Here is a 22,381-nt window from a genome sequence, read left to right on the forward strand (position 1 = left end):
GCTGAATCAGGACCTGGGGCAGAGCAGCTGGGGTGCTGCCAGGTTGGTCCAGTAGTGCCCACGGGCGCTGCAGGACCAATCGGCAGCGCCCCAGCTGCTCTGCCCCAGAGTCCAAAACAAAAGCCTGGTCTGCTGGGGGGGGGGGGGCACACTAGCTGTGCCCCCCCCCCCCCCCAGCAGACCAGGGACACGGGAAGCAGAGCCGCAGAGGCAGCGGGGTGCCGCGCCTCTGAGGCTTTGCTCTGGCAAAGCCTCAGAGGCGAGGGACCCCGCCGCTGCTGCCGCTCCAGTCTGGGTGCCTGTGATCTGCTGGGGACGGTCCCCAGCAGACCACAGGCACCCGGACTGAAGCCGCAGCCGCGGGGGGTCCCGCGCCTCTGAGGCTTTGCCAGAGCAAAGCCTCAGAGGCGCGGGGAACCGCCGCTGCTGCCGCTCCAGTCTGGGTGCCTGTGGTCTGCTGGGGACGGTCCCCAGCAGACCACAGGCACCCGGACTGAAGCCGCAGCCGCGGGGGGGTCCCGCGCAGCAGACCAGGGGCACCAGAGCAGCTTACGAACGGGGCTTTCTCGCCCCAACTTCCGGGGCGAGAAAGCTCCGTTCGTAAGTGCGGATCCGCCGTAAGTCGGATCCGCGTAAGTCGGGGACTGCCTGTAATCAGTCATTGATTTGTTACATTTGCTTGTCAATTGCAATATTACCACGTGGAAATCAAGTTTAGGTATTTTCTTATTTTGCATACAGTCTTGATAATTAGACACCACTCTCTACAGAAAACCCACTGACTCATACAGTTACCTACATGCTTCCAGCTCCCATCCAGAACACACCATACGATCCATCATCTATAGCCAAGCCCTTCGATACAACCGCATCTGCTCTAATCCCACTGACAGAGACCAGAAACTTCAGGATCTCTACCAAGCATTCTCTACCAAGCATCTCTACCCACCCTGAGAAATAAAAAAGCAAATTGAAAAGAGCCAGACGAATACCTAGAAACCAATTACTTCAAGACAGACCCAAGAAAACCAACAATAGAACACCACTTGTCATCACCTACAGCCCCCAACTTAAACCTGTCCAACACATTATCAATAAACTACAGCCTATACTGGAACAGGATACTAAACTCCGAGCGGCTCTGGGAGACAGACCCATAGTCTCCTATAGACAACCACCTAACCTCAAGATGATTCTTACCAACAACCACAGGACATACCACACTAATACCAACCCTGGTACCTTCCCTTACAACAAACCCCGTTGCCAGCTTTGTCCACATATTCACTCTGCTGATACCATTATTGGACCTAACCAAGTGAGTTATAAGATCAAGAACACATATTCCAGCGCATCCAGAAATATAATTTATGCTATCGTGCCAAAAGTGTCCGTCTGCTATGTACATTGGACAAACGTCTCAGACACTTCGCCAAAGGATCAATGCCCACAAAACCGATATCAGACTGGTTCACAAAGAAAAAACAGTTTCTTGCCATTTCAACCAGAAAGGACATTGTCTCAACGACTTGATTATCTGCATACTGCTTCAAAGGCCTTTTAAGACTTCACTTGAAAGAGAATCCTCTGAACTGTTATTCATGCTTAAATTTAACACTTTACACTCAAGTTTGAATAAAGACGCTATTTATCTTACCCATTACAAAGATAGCTTTCCCAATTATCACCTCTAATATCATTAGCTCACAGACATTTACCCCCCCATCCTCCTTCTGTTCTGAAATTTGATTTGTCCTTTTCATATGTGTTCATTTTTTAAAATTGTATCCTTTGGTATATATGGTTGTGACAATTTTCTTCCACTATTTGATCTGAGGAAGTGGGTCTGGCCCACGAAAGCTCATCACCTATTAAACCATCTTGTTAGTCTTTAAAGTGCTACATAGTCCTGTTTTTTGTTTCAGCTACACCAGACTAACACGGCTACATTTCTATCACTAGTCTTGATAATGTGCAAGAATAATTGCCCTTTTAATACTTTTGTAATTACATGATCTAATGTCCTGAAATTGCCTCAAGACTATTATGGAACTAATAAGTTTTCATTTTCCCTGCAAGAAATCATTTGAATTTTTGTCCTTTGATACTGACTTACCAAATTTCAGCATTGTATATTTAATAAGAGGACATGAAAGAACTACATTGCTCTGGGTATATGAAAGTTATCAGCTGGAAACACTACATCTGATGGGGAAAACACTGTCATACAGATGCTTTGGAAACCGTAGCAAATAACTCAACATACAGCCTTATTCAAGCTAATGGATTGTCAGAAGTTTCTTTAAATTTGATATTTTCTCTGTTGGAAAGCTCAAAGTAGAAAACTGGTAGTGCTTTTCAATTTTTGTTTTTATTTTAAGTAATTTTGCCTATGGGAAAAGCCCATAATTGGTATTTTTTTCAATTTCTACATAGTCTCTAGGCAGAAACTATGCCTATCACTGATTATGTCATGGCTCAATTTCCCAACCTGACACTCCGACTGCAGAGATGGGGCGGTAGGGAGAGCGGCTAGTAAAATAAACTGCAAAACCAGTCTCAGTGACTCCCAGGCTATGTCTAGACTGCATCCCTCTGCAACAGAGGGATGTAGATTAGGCATTCGAAATTGCTAATGAAGCAGGGATTTAAATATCCTGTGCTTCATTAGCATAAACATGGCTGTCGCTTTTTTTCTAAACGGCGCTTTTTCGGAAAAAAGGCAGTCTAGATGCAAATCTGTTGAAAATAAACCCTTTTTCGACATCCGGTAAACCTCATTTTTTAAGGAATACAGGATCTGTCGAAAAAGGGTTTATTTTCGACAGATCCGTGTCTACACTGCTGTTTAGAAAAAAGCGGCGGCCATGTTTATGCTAATTAAGTGCAGGATATTTAAATCCCTGCTTCATTAGCAATTTCGACGTGCCTAATCTACATGTTGACAGAGAGATGTAGTCTAGACACAGCCTCTGAGATAAACTTGTTCAACCTCAGTCTCCCTGAGATCCAAAAAAGACAAAAGACTGGTCCCTTGCTGCCACCACCCAATAGGGTTACCAGATCATTTCAAAAAAATACCAGACACAGTTGATCTCAGATGGGGGGAGGGGGGGACAATGACCAACTGGGAGAGGAGCAGGACTGGCCAGGAGGAGGTTGGAGGGCGGCTGGGGGAATGGCCAGTGGGAAGCAGGACTAGCCAGGAGGGGATTGTGGGGAGAGCAGGGCTGGCCGGGAAGAACTGGCCGGGAGGAGCAGGATTGGCCGGCAGGAAGCAGGGCTGGTCGGGAGGGGAGGAACCAGTTGGTGGGGAGCGGGGCTGGCCCGGGGTGCTGCCCATCCCACACACAGTCCCAGCAGGGTGCATGGGCAAGTCTGGCCCCAGGGATTCCATCCCGCCCCAGCCCCGCCCCCCTCCTCTCTACTGTGTAGTTGTGTACTGCTTGGTTGGTAGACACGCTCACGCAGTGTGAGTGTGTCTACCAGCCAGGCAGTAAACAACTACGTACTGATACTCATGATGATAATAAAACTTACTTAATTAGAAAATACAAGACATTTATATGTCTTGTATTTTCTGAATTTGTTTCCCGGACAGAAAGCTCAAATAGCAGACTGTCCGGTTCAAAACCGGACACCTGGCAACCCTACCACCCAAGTGACTAAAAGAAAATATAAAATAAACCCTTTTCCAGGGAAGAGGTCATTTGGAAATCCCCTCCCTAAGATAAAGCTCTCCTTCCCATCTCCAACCTCCATTTTGCTTGGAATGGGGAAAACAAACAGAGGGAATCCCAGAGAATAATGTACTCTGCCCGGGTAACTAGGCATGTAAACTTCAGGACACAACAATCAACCCATACTGGTTAATTAAAACAAAAGGAATACTCTTATCAAAACAAAGGTACTGTTGCAAGCATAATAGGTGACTGGTTAAATAGCAATGAAGTGACTTAGACTCAGGGGAAATCCCTCGGCTGAAATCCTTAATTACAAAACAGAAAAACAATTAGCCAGCTCAGACAATTTCCAAACAAGGAAAACAATAAAGTCTGATGGACGATCTAAACTTTTCCCTCCTTACACATTTCAAGAAGTCCATTCTTGGAGAGAGCGAGCATCTCCCTCCATACCTGGGAGAAACTGCTCTGATCTCAAAGAAGAGAGAAAGAAAAACTCCTCTTTCCTGGTTTGAAATTCTTAGCTGCATGTTTACTAGCTGACTGCCCAAATCCCATCCCTAGGTGCATCTCCAATTGCTTAACCCTTTCCTCACTCTTCAGGTAAGTCAGACTCTCCTTAGCAGCTCCTATTTATGACAGTCCTAATGAACCTTCTGCAGCAACTTTGAAGGGCAATTGACATACTCTAACTCCTATTGCTATAAAAGCTTCAGGGGGGAGCCAAGTTAGTCTGTACAGGATAAACTTAAAAAAACAACGAATAGTCTGGTAGCACTTTAAACTTAACAAAACATGTAGATAGTATCATGAGCTTTCGTGGGCAGAGCCCACTTCTTCAGATGACCAGAGTGCAGTTCTGGACATCCAACACTCTGGTCATCTGAAGAAGTGAGCTGTACCCATGAAAGCTCATACGACCATCTACATGTTTTGTTAGTTTTTAAAGTGCTACCAGACTATTTGTTGTTTTTTAAGTTTATCCTATTGCTATAGTCATTGCTCAAAGGACAGTTGGTGGTGACTTACTGGTCTGCCCATCTCCTTTGAAAAACATCTTCCTCTTCAAAAAGTGAGCACTGGTGAAGCTCACATCCATTGACCCTAAGCAGTCAAGGATACGGGGCAATTCAGTGACGCATTTCTTGGTTGCATCTCCCCTTTTACTGCCATCACTTGTTCCCAAAGGAAGGGAGAGCTGGCTATCATGAGATAAACAAAGCTAAAAAAGGATTAATGTGAAAACAACAAACTAATAATAATACAGGCTGTGATTTAACATCATTCTATAGTATGATTTTTTTCAGCATATACTTTAAAAACATTATAGTCTCTTGAATATTTTAATGTGACTGGAAGTTTGTGGTTCTCCCAGTGAGAACTTCTCATTAGCCACTTATTGTTCTACTAACAAATTAAAAAGAAACAAGACTCCCAAATATTCCTACCCCTCAAATGTTATCATTGTGTAATTTTATACTACTTTCCATCCTCTGCCCAAGCAAATGGTACTCAAAACAAATAATTATACATTAGTGCTGTATTTAACAGATACAGATATCTGGTAAGTATTCAAATCTTGGTTCTATTATATGAGTATTGCAGATTTTATCAACAAAGCTGCTTTATTTTAGTAAAGACAGAAAACCTTTTAAGAGCTTTGCAATAGTTCTTTAATTAAAAAAGTGTTACACAAATTATGTGGGGTATTGAACAGGAAGAACACCATTTTCAGAATAAGTTACTATCTCTAACAAACTCCAAGAAGTTTTGTAGCATTCCAAGATCTAGGACTTAAAACATTTAAGCCAGGAAATTGCAGACCAGCGAGTTTAGTTTCAGCACTGGGCAAATCAACAGAAACTACAGAAATTAACAGAATTATCAAACACATAGATGTATACGATTTGTTGGGGAAGAGTCAATGTGGCTTTTGTAACGGGAAGCCATGCCTCATCAATCTAATAGAATTCTTTGCCAGGGTCAAACAACACATGGGTAAGGGTGACCCAATCAATATAAAATATTGGCTTTTCAGAAAGCCTTGACTAAGTCCCTCATCAAAGGCTCTTAAGCCAAGTAAGATGTCATGGGATAAGAGGGAAAGTCCTTCTATGGATCAATAACTAGTTAAAAGATTGGAAACAAAGGTAGGAATAAATGATCAGTTTTCACAATGGTGAGAGGTGAACAGCAGGAACCCTCAAGGTCTCTACTGAGACCTGTGCTTCTCCACATGGTCATTAACTGTTCATTCCCTTTTTCAGACCATTAGGTATCAAAGTTTGAAGAGGATACAAAGTTATTCAAGATAATTCCAAAGATGACTGTGAAGAGTTACAGGAGGAATCTCAAATAAATAGGTGACTAGGCAACAAAATGGCAGATGCGGTGGGGGGGGGGGGGTTAAATTAGCTGTTACCATGCAATTAATGATCTTGGCATCACTATGGATAGTTCTCCGAAAACTTCTGCTTAAGGCACAGTAGATATCAAAAAGGCTAACAGACTTTTAGGAACTAATATAGGAAAGAGATAGAAAAGACAACAAATATCATAATGCCACCATATAAATGATTGGTGCATCCACACTTTAAAGACTGTGTCCAGTTCAGCTTGCCCTAACTTAAAAAGGAAATATTGGAACAGGAAAAAGATTCAAAGAAGGGCAACAAAGATAATCAAGGGTCTAGAATGGTTTCCATATGGGTAGAGACTAAAAAGATTATGGACATTCAGTTTAGAAAAGAAACTAAGAGGGGATAAAATAGGAATTTATAAAATTATGAACGGTGTGGGGAAAAAAGTGTTATCTTTCCTTTCCCACAATACAAAAACCAGAGGTCACATGACAAAATTAACAGGCAACAGATTTAACAGACAAAAGAAAGTATTTTTTCACACCATGCACACTTAACTTATGGAACTCATTGCCATGGAATGTGTGATGGCGAAAAGTACAATTGGGTTGAAAAAAACTGGGTAATATTATGGAGGATAAATCTATTGATAGCTATGAGCGCAGATGGCCAGGTATGCAATCAAACGTTTCGTGGTGACCATAAATCTGACTGCCAGAAGCTGAGAGGGGAAGACATGGTTGGATCACTCCATTTCCCTGTTCTGTAAATGCCCTTAAAAATCTAGTACTGCCACTCTCAAAAACAGGATACTGAGCTAGATGGACCATCAATCTGATCCAGTATGACAATTTTTATATTCTGAAATCAACAGTTTTGGGGGTCCTCATCTGGCATCTTTTCAGACGTGTTGAAATTCCTTGATTTTCAAGGCAAATCACAAAATTACCACATGTACAAAAAAGTTATGATTGAGTGTTTTACCTGTATAGGTGGCTCAATCATTATCCATGCAGGAAGCATTAAACTTGGGTTTAGAGGCTGAGTTCCTACTCGGAAGTAAACGCCACCACTAGTATCACAGGCCCAAATGTGCTGATTTCCACATGACAAACTGATCAATTTTATAGCTCCTAATGAGGAAAAGATTGTTGTTAATTTGGCATTATCTTTTTTTATTCCTCATACAATCTAAATTATATAACTTGCAGTTTGTTTTTACAGCAATATTTAAAAAAAATAATGTTCAGAAAAAAGTGATCAACATAATTCACACATTTTGGTAAAAGGAAGGAACATTTGCATTCAACTCCAGTATAACTATAAAGCAAACGGAGGGAAAATATGATCTCATTTACATTTTGTGTATTTAGTCAAGCTATTTTTTCTCATCTGTCTAAAATGGCTATTTTGTGCCATATCCTGCCATGGATAAACAACATTTTGACAATGCATCATGTTCCATCACTGCTACTAGAGAACAATGCAATTTAAATGATTATCGTCAGCAAGGAGTAATATAAATTTTCTATGCTTAGAGAGAGAAAAAATTTCACTAAAGTAAAAATTGACCTAAAGTAAAAAACTCTGTTCTGTAGCTGGTCAGCTAGAAACTTAAAGATCTAGGTCTATAAATACATGCCAGCAATGAGGATCCCAAAGGTTATGCTAAAGGTGGTAGGTATTTCAAGGGTTGCTAAGGGAATCTTTATTACTTGTGGTGAGCAGAAAATGTATTTGCAAGCTCTCTCTCTATTTGTGTCACATAACTTGCTTAATTTTATAGTGGTCACAAAAAAACTGTAATGCTTTAATCTACTATATATTTGAGAGAGTTTGTCTGAATTAGTCAGCCTGTTTGTTCAAGAACTCCTCCTATTCAGTAGGGCTGTGTCCAGACTCAGGGGTTTTTTCGGGAAAAGTAGCCTTTTCCCGAAAAAACTTCCCCTGCATCCAGACTCAAGCCGCGTTCTTTCGAAATAATTTCAAAAGAACGCGGCTTTTCTTTCGATGGCGGTAAACCTCGTTTCACGAGGAAGAACGCCTTCTTTCGAAAGTTCCTCTTTCGAAAGAAGGCGTTGTTCAATGTAAATAGGGCTTCCTCGAAAGAGAGCATCCAGACTCACTGGGTGCTCTCTTTCGAAAAAGCGGATTGCTCTTTCGAAAGATCCGCCTGCAGTCTAGACGCGATCTTTCGAAAGAGCCTCTTTCGAAAGAAGCCTGCAGTCTAGACATAGCCTAAGAGCTAGAACCACCAAATTTGGCATACAGCTTCCTCTTATAATAACTCAAAGCAAAATAAGGGTTTTGCTATTTCAAAATAGTGCGTCCACAGTGAGTGGACGCTGAATTGCATTTAAGGCCGGCCGGAACCAGGTCGGGCAGGGCATCAGGTCAGGAGTTAGCCTCAGGCAGCAGCCACACAAAGTATCTGAGGCATGTGCTTAAAGGGACCCCCCCGGGCAGCCAGTTCTCAGCTTTTCCTGCTTGCTTGCCTACCTCGATGAGGGACAGCAAAGCATTTTGTCTCTGCGTGCTCTGGTTGCCCTCACTCGGGACACCACGGTACTCTGCAACATGGAGCCAGAGCTGCCCCTGGGCACTCTGGTGCTTCTCCTAGATGCGTTGCTGTGAGCCTGGCTGCACTTTCTGCAGGCTGCCATCTGGGAGGTCCATCGGGGGGCTATCAGTATCCAGGAGGCCCTGCGGGAGAGCTTCCACCCTGAGGAGCACTAAGAGCCTCCCTGGTCTGCCCCACTGAGGGCTTGTGCCTCATTCCTCCCTCACGTCCTTCCACTTACCCCTCCCTAACCCTCCTTCCTGATGTCAAATAAAATACATGTATTTCATGAACAGAAACTCTCTTTATTTAACTGGAGGGGAGGGGGAGGAGGGAGAATGAAACTCTGGTGAGACTGGGGAAAGGAGGTGGGAGAAGAGAGGGTGGGAGAGGGGAGGGGGAAACCTGGGAGGAGGGAGCTGGAAAGGGGAGGGGAAGCTCAGAGCTCAGGGTTGGGGGTCTCGCCGGACCAACTCGATTGTCATACAAACCTGCTCCTGGGTTCGCATGTGGCCTTAGGTAGCCAGACTGGCAGCTATGCTGCCATAGATGGCTGCGTTCCTCTGTCTAGTGCGGAGATCATGGACATTGGGGGAATCTCCCCCAAACCTGAATAAGGTCTATGATATCCACCCTGCACCAGGAAAGCACCTGCCTTCTCTGGGCCCTGGCAGGCTCCTGGGAGCTGGCAGACTGCTCCTGGGGAGCGGTGGAGGGCTAGCTGCTAGTGGCTTGCTGGCTCATGTTTTGGGGCCACTGGGTCAGAGCAGTGACTGCTGGCTCTGGGCTGGCAGGGTTGGAGCTGGCACAGGCACTGTGGCCAGAGTCAAACCCTTTAAGGGCTCCAGTGAGGGGGAAAGGAGAGGAGTGCTTTTAGTTGAGGCTGGAGTGGCCACCAGGGCACCCTGGGGAGACTGGAGGCCCCCTATTTTGATACAAGTGTCTACACAGCACGTATTTCAAAATAGCTATTTCGAATTTGGCATTATTCCTCGTGGAATGAGGTTTACCAAATTCGAAATAAGAGCACCGCTATTTTGAATTAATTTCAAAATACTGGTTTGGTGTGTAAACGCTAGTAAAGTTATTTCGAAATAACTTTGCTGTGTAGACATACCCTAAATTGATGTGCCGGGAAATGGGATTGCTTCTCATAAAATCATACATAATAGAGGCAGAATCACCAGGCAGCCAGTCCCGAGCCTCCCACTCCCTGGATACTCTTTAGGGAGGGTAGAGATGTCAGAGAAGCTCACCCCCACTTCCTTCCCTCCCCCCCGATTCATATGGGAACATTGCTGGCTGTCCCCCTTTCTCAGGGAGCAAGGGGAAAGTGCACAGTTTGCCGCACTCTTCACTCTTGCTGGAGAGTGCAGGGAGCAGACAAACCTGGACCACCCAGGAGACATGAATCTCCTCCTCCCCTCCCCACTGTGCCCGCTGGAGCTGCAGTAGCCACAAGAGGTGCTTCTCACCTGGCCCCAAGCTGCTGCGGTGAGAGGACTGGGACAGTCCTTTCTCCCTGGGAAAGCCTGCATATTGAACCCCTCAAACCCAGCCCCTCGCAGAGCAATGATTTGAATGAAGTATGGACATTTTCATTTTATTTTCCAATAAAACAAAAATTGAGTTAAGGATCCGAACACCACCAAGTAAACACCATGTTCTAGTCTTACATATACCAGCAATATGAAGGCATCATATTCACTTCATTTAAAAATATCCATGGTATCCATTACAACTAATATTTGTGTTTTTTTCTAGTGTTAGGAAGACATGTACAGTGTTAAGTAGTGGAAGAATGAACTAACAATGCAGTTAGGCTGAATACTGAATGCTTCGGTCAGATGTTTTATTAAATGTTTGCTGTATGGGATACCTATTATTGGACATAATGTTCACTTGGGAGAAGTGAAATCTGACAACCAACTCTTCATAAAGCATATCACTTAATACTTTTCACTTTGATTAGAAGATGCAGTGTAAACTGGAGGTTTATATAATTTATCAGAGCATGAAGAATATATAATATTACCCTCACCATCTTGTGTGTCTCACATTCTGGGACCAACATGGCTACAACATTACAAACAGTAATAGTTTTCTCACATGATGATGCCTCAGCTGTTTAAATGTTTTGATCCAAATAAGCATCAGCTCACTCAAATGTGGAGTCATATGTCACTTACATGGCATTGCTGGTATTATTTATCTCGAAAGTAAAATATGATATTCCAAAATATAATCCTTTTATGTAAACATTTTCCGTTTTTTTTTCTTTTTTTCTTTTACCTTAGCAAAAGGTCGTGCTAACCACTCTGCATACACATAAGACACGAACACTACATCTAACTATGATTCAGATACTTTGTTTACAGTTGAAATGTAAAGGTCATTCTACTGTGTTTAGAAACAGTGACACTGATAGCGTAAACCTTAATCAAAACAATTTACCAGATTCTACAGTACACAGTGTAGAGAGACTGGAGAAGGGTACAACTGATATAATAGAAAATATTTCATCATTTATTCTAGGAACAGGATCATCCAATACCAAAGTCCACATCTCTTTTTCCAAGTTATATGAATTTTTCAAGGCAGTTTACTACTTTTAAAACTTCCACAAATAAAATTTGATATCTAGAATTGACAATTTATTATAGTTATTAAACTTTTTAGGCTGCAATGTAACAAGCTAAAGATATGATTAAGTAATTCACTTGTTGAGAATACACTTTTGTGCTTGCACAGAATCCCAGTGGCTGCACAGCTGGACCCAAATATGTTAAATTGAAGAACTGTGCCCCAAAATGATATCAAGATGAAGAAAGATGTTTTATTGCAATAATCAGCTACTGTCTATGATTTCTTGGCCTTCTCCCCTCCCAATAGACAATGTGTCAACTATTTAAGAGTATTTATAGAAATCACTACTAGAAGGCATTTAAGATGATTTTTAAGTCAATTAGCCCAAGTATGGAGTATTACAACTATTACATTATACTAATATTTATATATCAGTGTAAAGACATGACTAATCAGACTTTCTATGCAGCCACCAATGCATACCAAGAAAGAAAAATACAAACTATCCTGATCCCTATCACATGATTTACATCCAATGTGTCTCATAAGCCATGGATATCTCAGAAGTGAAAAATGTTTCAAAACTGACAGAGCAGTATGACCTACTGTATGTAGCACTGGAGTAGGGCTGGGGAGACTCGTTCTATTCTCAACTCTGTTTGAGTCTGCTGGATGGTCTCGGGCAAGTTACTTCACTATTGTGCCTCAATTTCCCCTTCTGAGAAAGGAGGTAGTGATACTTACCTCTTTTGTAAAGCAATTGATATCTACTGATAAAGCTTTAACAGCTAGGTATTAACCATGAAATTAAAATACCATCACCTAAACTCTCAAAAAAGCGAAGTTACTGCACCAAGGTAACTGTCATTCTTCAAGATGCGTGTCCTCGTGGGTGCTCCACTATAGGGCTGGGCTTGCCCCGGTGCCTACCGTGGAGCACCCACGGGGACATTACTCGAAGAAGAACAATAATTACAAAAGAGGTCCAAAGGCTTGACAGGCAAACGAGGGAGCCTGTTGGTAGCCTCACCCACAGACCAGTGAGTGTGAGACAGCTTGAGAAGCATTCAAGTTAAAATATCTTGGAAGGTAGGAGCCAGTCTAATTAAAAAAAAAAAAAGATCATATTACAACCTGAAAACTTGATACCTAAAGTTTTAAACATAGACAATGTTTTTCCTGTGCATAACTTACTGAATGGATTTTGATCTGACTTTAAAATAAATCACCTTTGATCTGATGCCAAATGCTGGAAATTACAACATAAAAGGAAATGTGAAAACATTAAGAGCCAATTTGGTAGTGATATTAGAAAGGACTTCATTCTTAATTATGTCAACTACGTATGAATCACTTTACTTGTCTCCAACAGACTTGCACAGAATATTGTGCGGCAGTTAATAACAGTGCACAACATTAAAAACGTTAGGACATTAAGTAGAAACACGGCCAACAGTGAGACTATCAAAGAAATATACATGTTGAATAAAATTGCTGAACTGCTAATCAGACAGAATACCCCATTGCTTATGAAAAGAGCCATATTGGGAGAAAGTTTTAATGACCATATGAAGCCAAGGTCTAAAGTTTTATGTCTCATCCAAACAAAGACAGCAACTTCAACTGCACCATATTCCCCAACGTCATGCTGAGGCATAAGTTCAGTATCTACATTAACCACTAGCGCTGCTTTCTGAAACCATTTTCCTTGAAAGGCTCCCAGCCAAGTACTGACTTCTTTACCTGACAAGATCAGACGGACGTTAAAAAAAACCACCTTACAAAATATGATCAAGTGAACAGCGAATGCTTAACAGCACTTTTGCTGTCAAAGCATGCCTACTATTGGAAAACCCTGGTATTTTTTTTCCATTTTATAAAATTAGAAACATATACATCTTTCCTAATACAGCAGTTCTTTTCAGGTGTTATTAAATCCAAAATAAATCTTAAAATGTAAATTGGTATTTGTAAAAACAAATTAAAAAATGCAACTGATTTTAAAAATCTGTGTTTAAAAATAATTTGACTCTTTTTGCTTACCACAAAGAGCCATACCTAGCTGAGAAAGGTCCAGTTTTGTCCAGTGCATCCCAGCTGGGCAACTTGGTGAAAGTGTTCTGATAAAGATCTGTCCTTGATTATCCAAACCCCATATGGCATCCTGGCAGGCCGAATAGCACACCATTTCAACATCAGGGAGTAGCTGCACTGAAGAAGGATGAAACTGAGGATTCTGATCACTGACACAAAACAGATCCTTGTTGCTTTGGCATAGCCACAGAAAGCTTCCTATGAAGAGAACATGAGTGTTGTTGTTGAAATCACTTCTAATTCACTCTCTAAAACATACACAGTTGCTTCACTCTATCACTAAGTATCAAATGCATTTAAAAATAATCAATATTCCAAAATGTATTCTTGGGTCACGATTTTTTAGCCTAAAAATTCTTAGAGTTAGGCTCCTTAACTCATATTTAGGCATCTAACGTATTTGGCTTAATTTAAAAGTGCTGAGTATTTAACACTTTATTTAGGAATAAAAATTAATGTATGTACACATCCACGCACAGACCCACATTCCTGAAACTATTTCTTTCTGTCATTCTTCTATATAGCTTGCAATCTCTTCATCCAAATTTCACTGCTGTTCTGTTTTTCCCTTGATTTTCAGGCCAGGTCTACACTACACTTTTGCCAACACAGCTATGTCAGTCAGGAATGTGTGACAAAAAGCACTCCAGTACTCACACTCTCTTGTAATAATCTTTGTTCACAAAATATTTTGTTGGGGTATCATTTAAAAAAACCTAATAACTCGCTGGGGTCAATATCATCAGGGTGAAATGTGTGAAGCAATATATGTAAAGTTATGAATTCCTCCTGTATGCACGTGTTCAAAAAAAAAAAAAAATCAGACAATCCTGCCTAAGCAAAACTTGTTAAACAGGCCTATCCTAAATAAAGGAACGTGCATTTACCTCAAATTTACATAAAAGTAGCAAACAGGGTTCTAAAGACAGCAAAAGGAAAAGATGGCAGGAAACAGAATAATTTGCATTTTAGCAAATGAGCGAGACACAAAAGAGTACAGAGCCTCCTTCAATATCAGGCTGCAGGTCGCCTTCCTCACTGTTATAAATAATTTTTACTTTGAGGGGTGACCTTCAGAACAATCCACTTCAAAGGTTCATTGGACTATAAAAGAAATGGGCAGAAAAAACTCCAGTTTTCTTTTTCACCAAAGACAAACACCACCTTCAGGCCCCTGAGAATGATCCTGACCAAAGAGTGACTCAGTCACCATCTTGCTGGAAAACTGTGGGTGAAAGATGCCATCTTAATCTAGCAACTTTTGATTCAAAGATTTGTTAAGTTTTAGACATTTAGATGAAGATTTTCACTTTATTTGCTGGTAACCATTTCTAACCATCTCATACACATAAATACACTTAAAATCCTATCTTCTTTCATTAATAAAATTATTTCATTTTAAAATCAAACCAATCTAGTGTTGTGTTTAAACTGAACTGTTTGGAAATTTCAGTTAAAGTAGGAACTCTTGAATATCAATTCCTTAAAGCAGAGGTGGAGAATGTTTTTTGGGTCACAGGCCACTGATCCAAGGAAAAATCAGTCGGGGGCAACATGCAAGTGAGAAGCAAAGAAAAAAAATCCCAAACCAATACCAAGAAAACATACCTCATCACAGCAAGGAAAGAAAAGAAACGCTCATCTCCCATGCCAGCGTTCCCCTTGTACTCCAGCCCCATTGGGGTGTCCCGGGGGGAGGGGACAGTTCCCAAGGCTCAGGGATTCCCCCAGGGCCAGATTACCTCTTCTGGGGGTATGGGGCTAGGCTCTGGGGTGAAGCCAAACATGAGGGGTTCAGCGTCTGTGCAGGAGGTAGGGTTGCAGGAGCAGGCTGGTGGTGCCAGGACTGGGTAGGAAGAGGGATGCAGGGTCTGCGCAGCCTTCCTGGCACATCTCTGGGGTTTGGGAGGGGAGCATGCACAGGTGGCTCCACACCACCATGAGCAGGCAGGCACTGCCCTCATCTCTGCTTGCCTTGGCCAGGAGTCCCAGCCAATGGGAGGGACAGAACAGCAAGCAAGTGACAGAGCTGCTGTTCCCAGTGCAGAGCCGCTTCCTCGCCGTTAGGCAAAGCCCGTGGGATGGATGCTGATTGTGCAGTGGCTTGCCTGGATCCAGCCCACGGGCTGTAGGTTGCTCATCCCTCTCTTAAAGGGACAATGAACCCACCGATTGTTCCAGGGCAGGACCAGACATTTCAGAACATATTTTTTGAGAAAAATTGGGGTTGGGACATGTGTGGAATTACCAGACCAGTTGTTAACTAAGGTTGGTGGAAGCCTGTGGAACTCTGTGGTACTGCAGGCAGTCTCTAGCAGGGCTTCCATCTGTCTTTTTTCTTTTGAGTTAAAAAGTAATGGGAGTAAAAACCCTTCCCCCTGTATTGTGAGAAATTTGTTTCACAGCACTTAAATGTAGACGATAGTTTACTTCTTGTAGAGGGTTTCCCTGAAAAGGGTCCCTCAAAGGGGACAGAGAGGGATGTGGTGGGGGGATGGAAGTAAGAGGAATCAAGTAGCCCCTGTATATGATTTCTAGATTATGTCAAGCAGGGAGACAGACAGTCCCTAAAATGGAAATAGATTATGTCATCAGCTCTGTAGAGTGAGAGAGTTCATTCGGACCTTCAACCAAGCCTTCAAATTTGTTGCTTCAAGGAAAAGGTTAAGTAATCAAATAACTAAACTAAAACTATGCTAGTAAACTGTTTTAATGCTAAATGAACTATCATCATAATTCTGCATTATGATGACGTCAGGCCAAGGATGGTTGAAAAGAAACTGAGGAGTTCAGGTTGATTATGCACTAGATGAAACACCAAATGGTGCCATGAGATGGAGACCACACATGTACAACCCAAATGGGTACTGCTACTGAGGTTTTCCCTCCATGGGGCATCACTCATAGAATGTCCCTCGAAATTTGAACTGTGGCAGTTTTCTGCTTGAAACACAGTAAACTGCAAATTACAGCTTGCTTTGTTTACTAGTGGCTGATTATGAATGGTAGAAACTGGGGCAAATGCCCCATAGGCAAGGCTTTAAATACCTTAAATATTTTATAAGTGTTTATTTAACATAAATCCATCCACTTGTCTAATAATATATTGGACAGATTACCTTCAAAATGTATGCAACTAAGGGAAGGTTCTCATTTTTAGAGACGTTATACTCTGGTTTCTTTTAAAAGCATAAGTGTCATTTTTTCCAGTCCCAGAGAGAGAAAAAAAGAATGAGAGGAGAAAGATGTGGTTAAGGCACTGGACCTAGAATCAGCAGATCTAAGTTCTATTCCTAGCTCTAACACAGGATCTCGATTGATTTTGGGTCTCTCTCTCTCTCTCTCTCCACAAATAAAAACCACTTTTATATTGTGCTGAAATCTTTCAGTGGTGAAATGGCAAAAATTAAAGGGGGTGTCAGCTCACTTGCTAGAGAGCTTTACTGATTCCAATAACCTAATAGATTAGTCTGCCTAATTTTGAAACCTCCATCCTGCTGGTGCTGCTTTGAATGACTAGATTTCTCTAGGACCAAACAGTCACCATTAAGAGCAAGGATATAGATTAGAATACCAGTATAGAATATGGTATTTAAGGCCAGAGTTAGCATAAGTACAAGTATGCTAAAATGCAAAAATAGTTGACGAGAAAAATATGTGGATTACTAAATTTGTCCCATTCTCATTCACTGAAGTACTTCAATGGGATTTGTGGATTCATCTTGCACTAGAGCAATGTATGTAAAGTGTCTAGCATATTGTGGCAGGCACTACAGGAATACAAAATAAATAGGTCAGTACAAAATCTCTTGAGTCCTCAAACTGAGTGTTGCTAAGACTCCAGGTCTGCCATCCCTTCTCCCCCAATCTTTGGTGGCAGACTTATTGCTCCCACCTCCCTTCACCAACTCTTAAGCACCTATGCTCAATTAAAGCCATATTCGTTTTTCTTTCCATATTTAGCAACTCAGCACTCCCACCAAATGAAGGATAGAGAACTTCAAAAAGACATTAAGCATACAATTCCTTATATGAGGACACCAGAAAAGCAACATGCCATTTAAGCATCATTCCACTGTAGTCCCACCAGAGTTTATCTCCAATAACTTACACTGCAGGAAAATCTAACTTGAATAAATATGGGATTTCTGCACAGACAATAGACAAAATATCTGGACTAGTTCAGCATTATAGAACCTGTAAACATCATTTCAGCTATCAACTCTAATGCATGAAATCAGTTTAACCACAATATAAACTTATACTGAAGTTTCACTAACCTTCTTTAGTTGGAGATGTGGAAGCTAAAACAAAAGCCCATTTTGTGGCAGAAACAGTACCTCGAGGCACAATATTATTCCAATACGTTCCTGAAAAAGAAAGTAAAACAGTATTAGCATGAATCACACATTGCAACTTAAGTGTTATGACAGATTCTTTTATTAGAATGTTTTTAAAAGATCTGAGGATTTCTGTTGTAATCAACTATATTTATTCTATTCAATATCTTATATTGCCATGGTGAAACACTGTAAAAGCAAACAACTATTAAGACTGTAAAAGCTCCATGTTTCCCACCAATCCATGCTCATAAGTTTGATAGACTGTCTTCAGGTCTAAAAAACCCCACATTTTTCATTGTTTTTAATGCAATTATGTCTCTAAAGAGTTTGTTACATCATCATGGACAAACACAAAATCAGCACATAAATAAAGAAGTCATTGTGACATGAACCATCAGGTTCAATGTTTACACATTTGGCAAGTGTTTACATTTGTGAATTACACCAAGTAGACATTAAATGAAAACTAAAGCCCACAAGAGAACTAAAACTTCCTGTCTGAAAGCATGTATGAATTGCTCCATCTGAGGTCACTTTTCATTTGAAGCACTAGCAGCAGTTTTGACACTAAACTTGTAGCTAAACATTGTGCTAACTCTTCAGCAAAAGATTTTATGTGGCTTTCGTAAATCTAAAACAGACAAAAGTGAGAAGGATATTCTTTCGTATCCAATGCTAAGTTTGTGACTTTCAATATTCTGCTCTTCCAGGGATACACAACTATAATTAACTTCACATCATCAGTAAGGCTCAGATTTAGTCCTGGGTATTTTTGGTAAAAGTCATGTACCCAGTCAAGGGCAAAACCCAAAAATTCACAGCATGTGAACAGTCTGTGACTTTTACTATGAATACCCATGACTAAATCTCTGTTAGTCTGGGGGACCCTGGCTCCATCAACAGGGTATGACTGCTCCCCCACCAACCCACTGCTCTGGGGCCCCAGAAACTACTTTTCTGACAGCCACTGGAGCACTTCCTGGGGCCAGCCACTGCTGGACCATCCCAACAGTGGCCAGCATGGCTAGCCCCCGGGTCAGCTGCTCAGGCTATCCTGGAATCAGCCACATCAGCCACTGCAGCTGCAGAAGTCATGAAGGTCATGGAAAGCCATTACTTCCAGGACCTTTAAGACAGAATTGCAGTCTTAGTGGTTAGCAAAGTCTTTCACTTATTAATCTTCTAAAGTGCAAAATCCAGTATGTTGCCCATTTCCACAAAAATGACATGTTTCCCACGTATGACCAAATCTCATCTAAACTGGACTGACTGGGTACCATTCAAAAACTGAAAGATCTGCAGAGCAAATAGTCACACTTTGTTGAGAGGACACTTTTTTTTTATTAGACAAACACAATTCCACGCAGATGTTTCGCTTTTAAAGATGTTGATATAAAATACTAGCAGCCCCCAAAATCAAACACATCTCAAAAATCCCCAAACATATGCACAAATCTTCGCTTATGCTTGCTTAAATACATGTCAAGCACTTCTACCTACGTTAGTGTTTATTTAAATAGATTTAATGATCCCTTAGAGTGTGTGATTAGGTTGAGTACAGGAACGGGAGTATTTTTTTGACAGACTCCCTATGTAAATACAGAACTATATAATCCTTCATATCATCTAATGAAAGAATCCCAAAGGAACATTTAATCTGGCATTCTTTAGTTACTAAGCTAAGATGCTGCTACCAAGAGACCATCAAGTCAACTTTTTGGTAAAATAAAAGTACGGTTTCTATATTCCAGTTTAGACATACAGCTATAGAAACATCTGACAAAAGGACAGAGAAATTACAGCTCTAAGGAGCCTCCAACAAGTCTAGGGAAATCCTCTTGAAAAATTGTTGGAGCAGGGCTTTTCACCTCAGAATGGCTTCAAATCACAGGTGAAAATGCACACTGGCATGCAGATGAAGCCAGGATTGCATGAGATGAGAGCAGAAAGGTTAGAGGCTTCTGCAAATAGACCAAATCAGCCATGAGCTACAACATTAATCAGTCAGGCTAAAATCATTAAGTGTCTTAATGTTTAGCTTGTTCGCTCATCAGATTGTAAGTTATACATTGCTTATTTTCTTAGATATTTTCCAAAGTATCACTATATTGTACAGTAGAGATGCAAAAGTTTAAATGCTTAACAACCTGTAAGCCTCACCATTAATGGTGAGGCTTAACCTGTAAATGCTTAACCTGAAAGCTTCACCCTGCGGTGCCCATTGAAGCAGCCCCATCCATGGTGGGCCCAGTCAGTCCCAACCCCCGCTGCAGGTTACATTCTGACTGCTGAGGTGTGGGGCTGGCCCACTCCTGGGGAGCTGGCTGCAGAGCCTACAGCAAAGCCTCCCTGGGAGTAGGGCCAGCAGCCCTTGAAAGACCCACTGCTGGGAAGGTGGCTTCACTGTCACAGAGAAGCCTCTTCCCTGGGAGCAGGGCCAGGAGTAGATGCCACCCTGCTTTTGGAAAGGCTTTTTAGCAGTTACATGGTTACATTATTAACGGCGTCCCTAGTACGCAGCATCATATATAGGTATTGTAGCATCTAGTAGCCCTAATTATGGGGCGAGATTCCATTGTGCTAAGTGCTATAGTGTTTGGTTGAGTGATATCAATATGCAACTTTGTAACTCAAGATATTGGTGCATGAACTGAAAGAAGCAACAGGACCTAGTTTATGGAAAGTACAGTATAACAAGATCTGAGCAACAGGCTCCCACACTAGCCTTTTTCACAGGACAGTAAAAGCGGCATCATCTGGCCTTGTACCTACCAAAATCTCTATAAATCAGCATTTCTGATTTTTGTTGAAAGTCTGCTTTATAGCCTGTGTCTAGACTACATGCCTCTGTCGTCAGAGGCATGTAGATTAGACACATAGGCAAAGGCAAATGAAGCCGCAATTTAAATGATCACAGCTTCATTTAAATTTACATGGCTGCCGTGCTGAGCCGACAAACAGCTGATCAGCTGTTTGTCCGCTCAGCGCGCTAGTCTGGATGCTCCCCTGCCGACATCAAAGCCCTTTGTTGGCAGCCCTGTTATTCCTCGTGGGATGAGGTTTACCGGGGCTGCCGACAAAGGGCTTTGATGTCAGCAGGGGAGCGTCCAGACTAGCGCGCTGAGCGGACAAACAGCTGATCAGCTGTTTGTCCGCTCAGCGCGGCAGCCATGTAAATTTAAATGAAGCCGCGATCATTTAAATCGCGGCTTCATTTGCCTTTGCCAAAACAACAAATCTACATGGCTCCGTCGACGGAGCCATGTAGTTTAGACGTACCCACAGTACAGATGGTGTGGGACTGGCAGGCTTCCTTCTAGCTTCATGTGGCTCCCCCAAAGTGGGAACATGTCCCTACTCCTAGGAACTAGAATTGCAGCCAATGGGAACTGTAGAGGCAGCACCAGTGGGCGGAGGCAGCACATAGAGCTGCCTGGCCACAACTCCGCATAGAAAAGGAGTGTGCAAGATATCTCTCGGGTCCGCCAAGCCACCGAATCCAGCCCTCGAATCACCCTGCAGGGACACTCAGTCACATAGCAGCCACTGTTTTAAGCGCAGGACTGCTCCATGTGATCTCCCTGTCCCCAGCCCAATCCTCAGCTCCTATGGACCAGAAACAACCATCCAATAGGACCTGAGAGATTGGCCTGGGGAATGAAGGCAGCGCAAGCCTCTTCTGCTTGTCGGAGCTGAGAGCCACATGGAGGGAACAGCTTTCATTTTCAAGCGGCCAGGGGCTGCAGCAGGCAAGGAACACAGTCTGCCCTTAGGGATGCTGCAAGGCTGCTGTCCAGGAGACGCCCGCACCCTCACTCCTTCCCACACCCTCACTCTTTCACCACCCAAGCCCTCTGCAGTCTGCACCCCATTTTCCCCTTCTCCCAGGTCCCAATTCCCTCCCAGACTTTGCACCCCCTCACAGAACCCCTCCCCCAAACCAGAATCCTCTCTCGCATCCATACTCCCTCCCTGATCCTACACCCCAAACCCCTAACCCAGGTTACAATTCCCTCCTTCACCCAAACTCCCTTTCAGACATCACACTGTCTCCTGCATCCCCAGCCCATTATCCTGTGTACCCTGCTGCACCCTAACACCCCAACCTCTATCCTTGACCCCGCATCACCTCCAGAGAAAAGTGTGGTCCTTGACCACTTTCCAACATCTTGGAGTGGCCCCCCCACCAAAAATTATTGTCAACCCTGGCCTAAAAGCAGCAGGGACATGTCACTGCTTGAGAGGAGCTGCCTGAGGTGAGTGACGTCCAGATCCAGAACCCTCAAACTTCTACCACACCCTAGCCTCTTACCCTGAGTCCCCTTCCACACCCCAACACCCTTCTAGAGCCTGACCCCTACACTGAGAGACCCCGTACAATGAACCTCTTGGCCCTCGCCTGGATCCTCATCCCACTCTGTGAACCCCTCATTTCTGGCCCCACCCTGGATCCTACACCCCCAGACCACAGCCTGAACCTCTCTCATATCTCATCCTCTTACGTTTAGCCTGGAACCCCCTTCTACACTCCAAACCCTTCATTAACCTGAATATCTGACTAACTGGCTTCCTTCCATTGCCCCAACATGCCAGATAATATATTTTTCAGTACTACTTTTAAAACAGCATTTATTCACACCAAATGTTAAGACATTATCTCTCAGCACTGTCTGCATTCCCCCCCCCCCCCAGTTTAATGAATAGAAGCTTTGGCAACTTGCTCTTTAATTTGTGATGACTGAATTTTGCTGGGTA

The 22,381-nt window shown here is 42.5% G+C and overlaps 1 protein-coding gene across 7 annotated transcripts in view; it reads right to left on the reverse strand.

The window, feature by feature from the left end:
- The window catches only part of TECPR2 (tectonin beta-propeller repeat containing 2), an 88,798-nt gene that overhangs the window by 22,788 nt on the left and 43,629 nt on the right, over positions 1-22,381 (reverse strand). For 4 of the 7 annotated variants that reach the window (XR_012903291.2, XM_075926540.2, XM_075926537.2 and 1 more), the window contains exons 15-17: positions 17,564-17,653; positions 13,233-13,481; positions 7,028-7,176 (exon numbers count right to left, since the gene is read on the reverse strand). Coding sequence is in view for 5 of the 7 variants with exons in the window: in XM_075926540.2 (XP_075782655.2) it covers positions 7,028-7,176; positions 13,233-13,481; positions 17,564-17,653 (488 nt within the window). In the remaining 2 variants the exon portion in view is untranslated. The remainder of the gene's footprint in view (positions 1-7,027; positions 7,177-13,232; positions 13,482-17,563; positions 17,654-22,381) is intronic. The other 3 variants (XM_075926541.2, XM_075926539.2, XR_012903292.2) reach the window with 2 other exon arrangements.

The sequence above is a fragment of the Pelodiscus sinensis genome, chromosome 5 (assembly GCF_052426305.1).
Source record: "Pelodiscus sinensis isolate ZL-2025 chromosome 5, ASM5242630v1, whole genome shotgun sequence".
NCBI classification, from domain to species: domain Eukaryota; kingdom Metazoa; phylum Chordata; order Testudines; family Trionychidae; genus Pelodiscus; species Pelodiscus sinensis.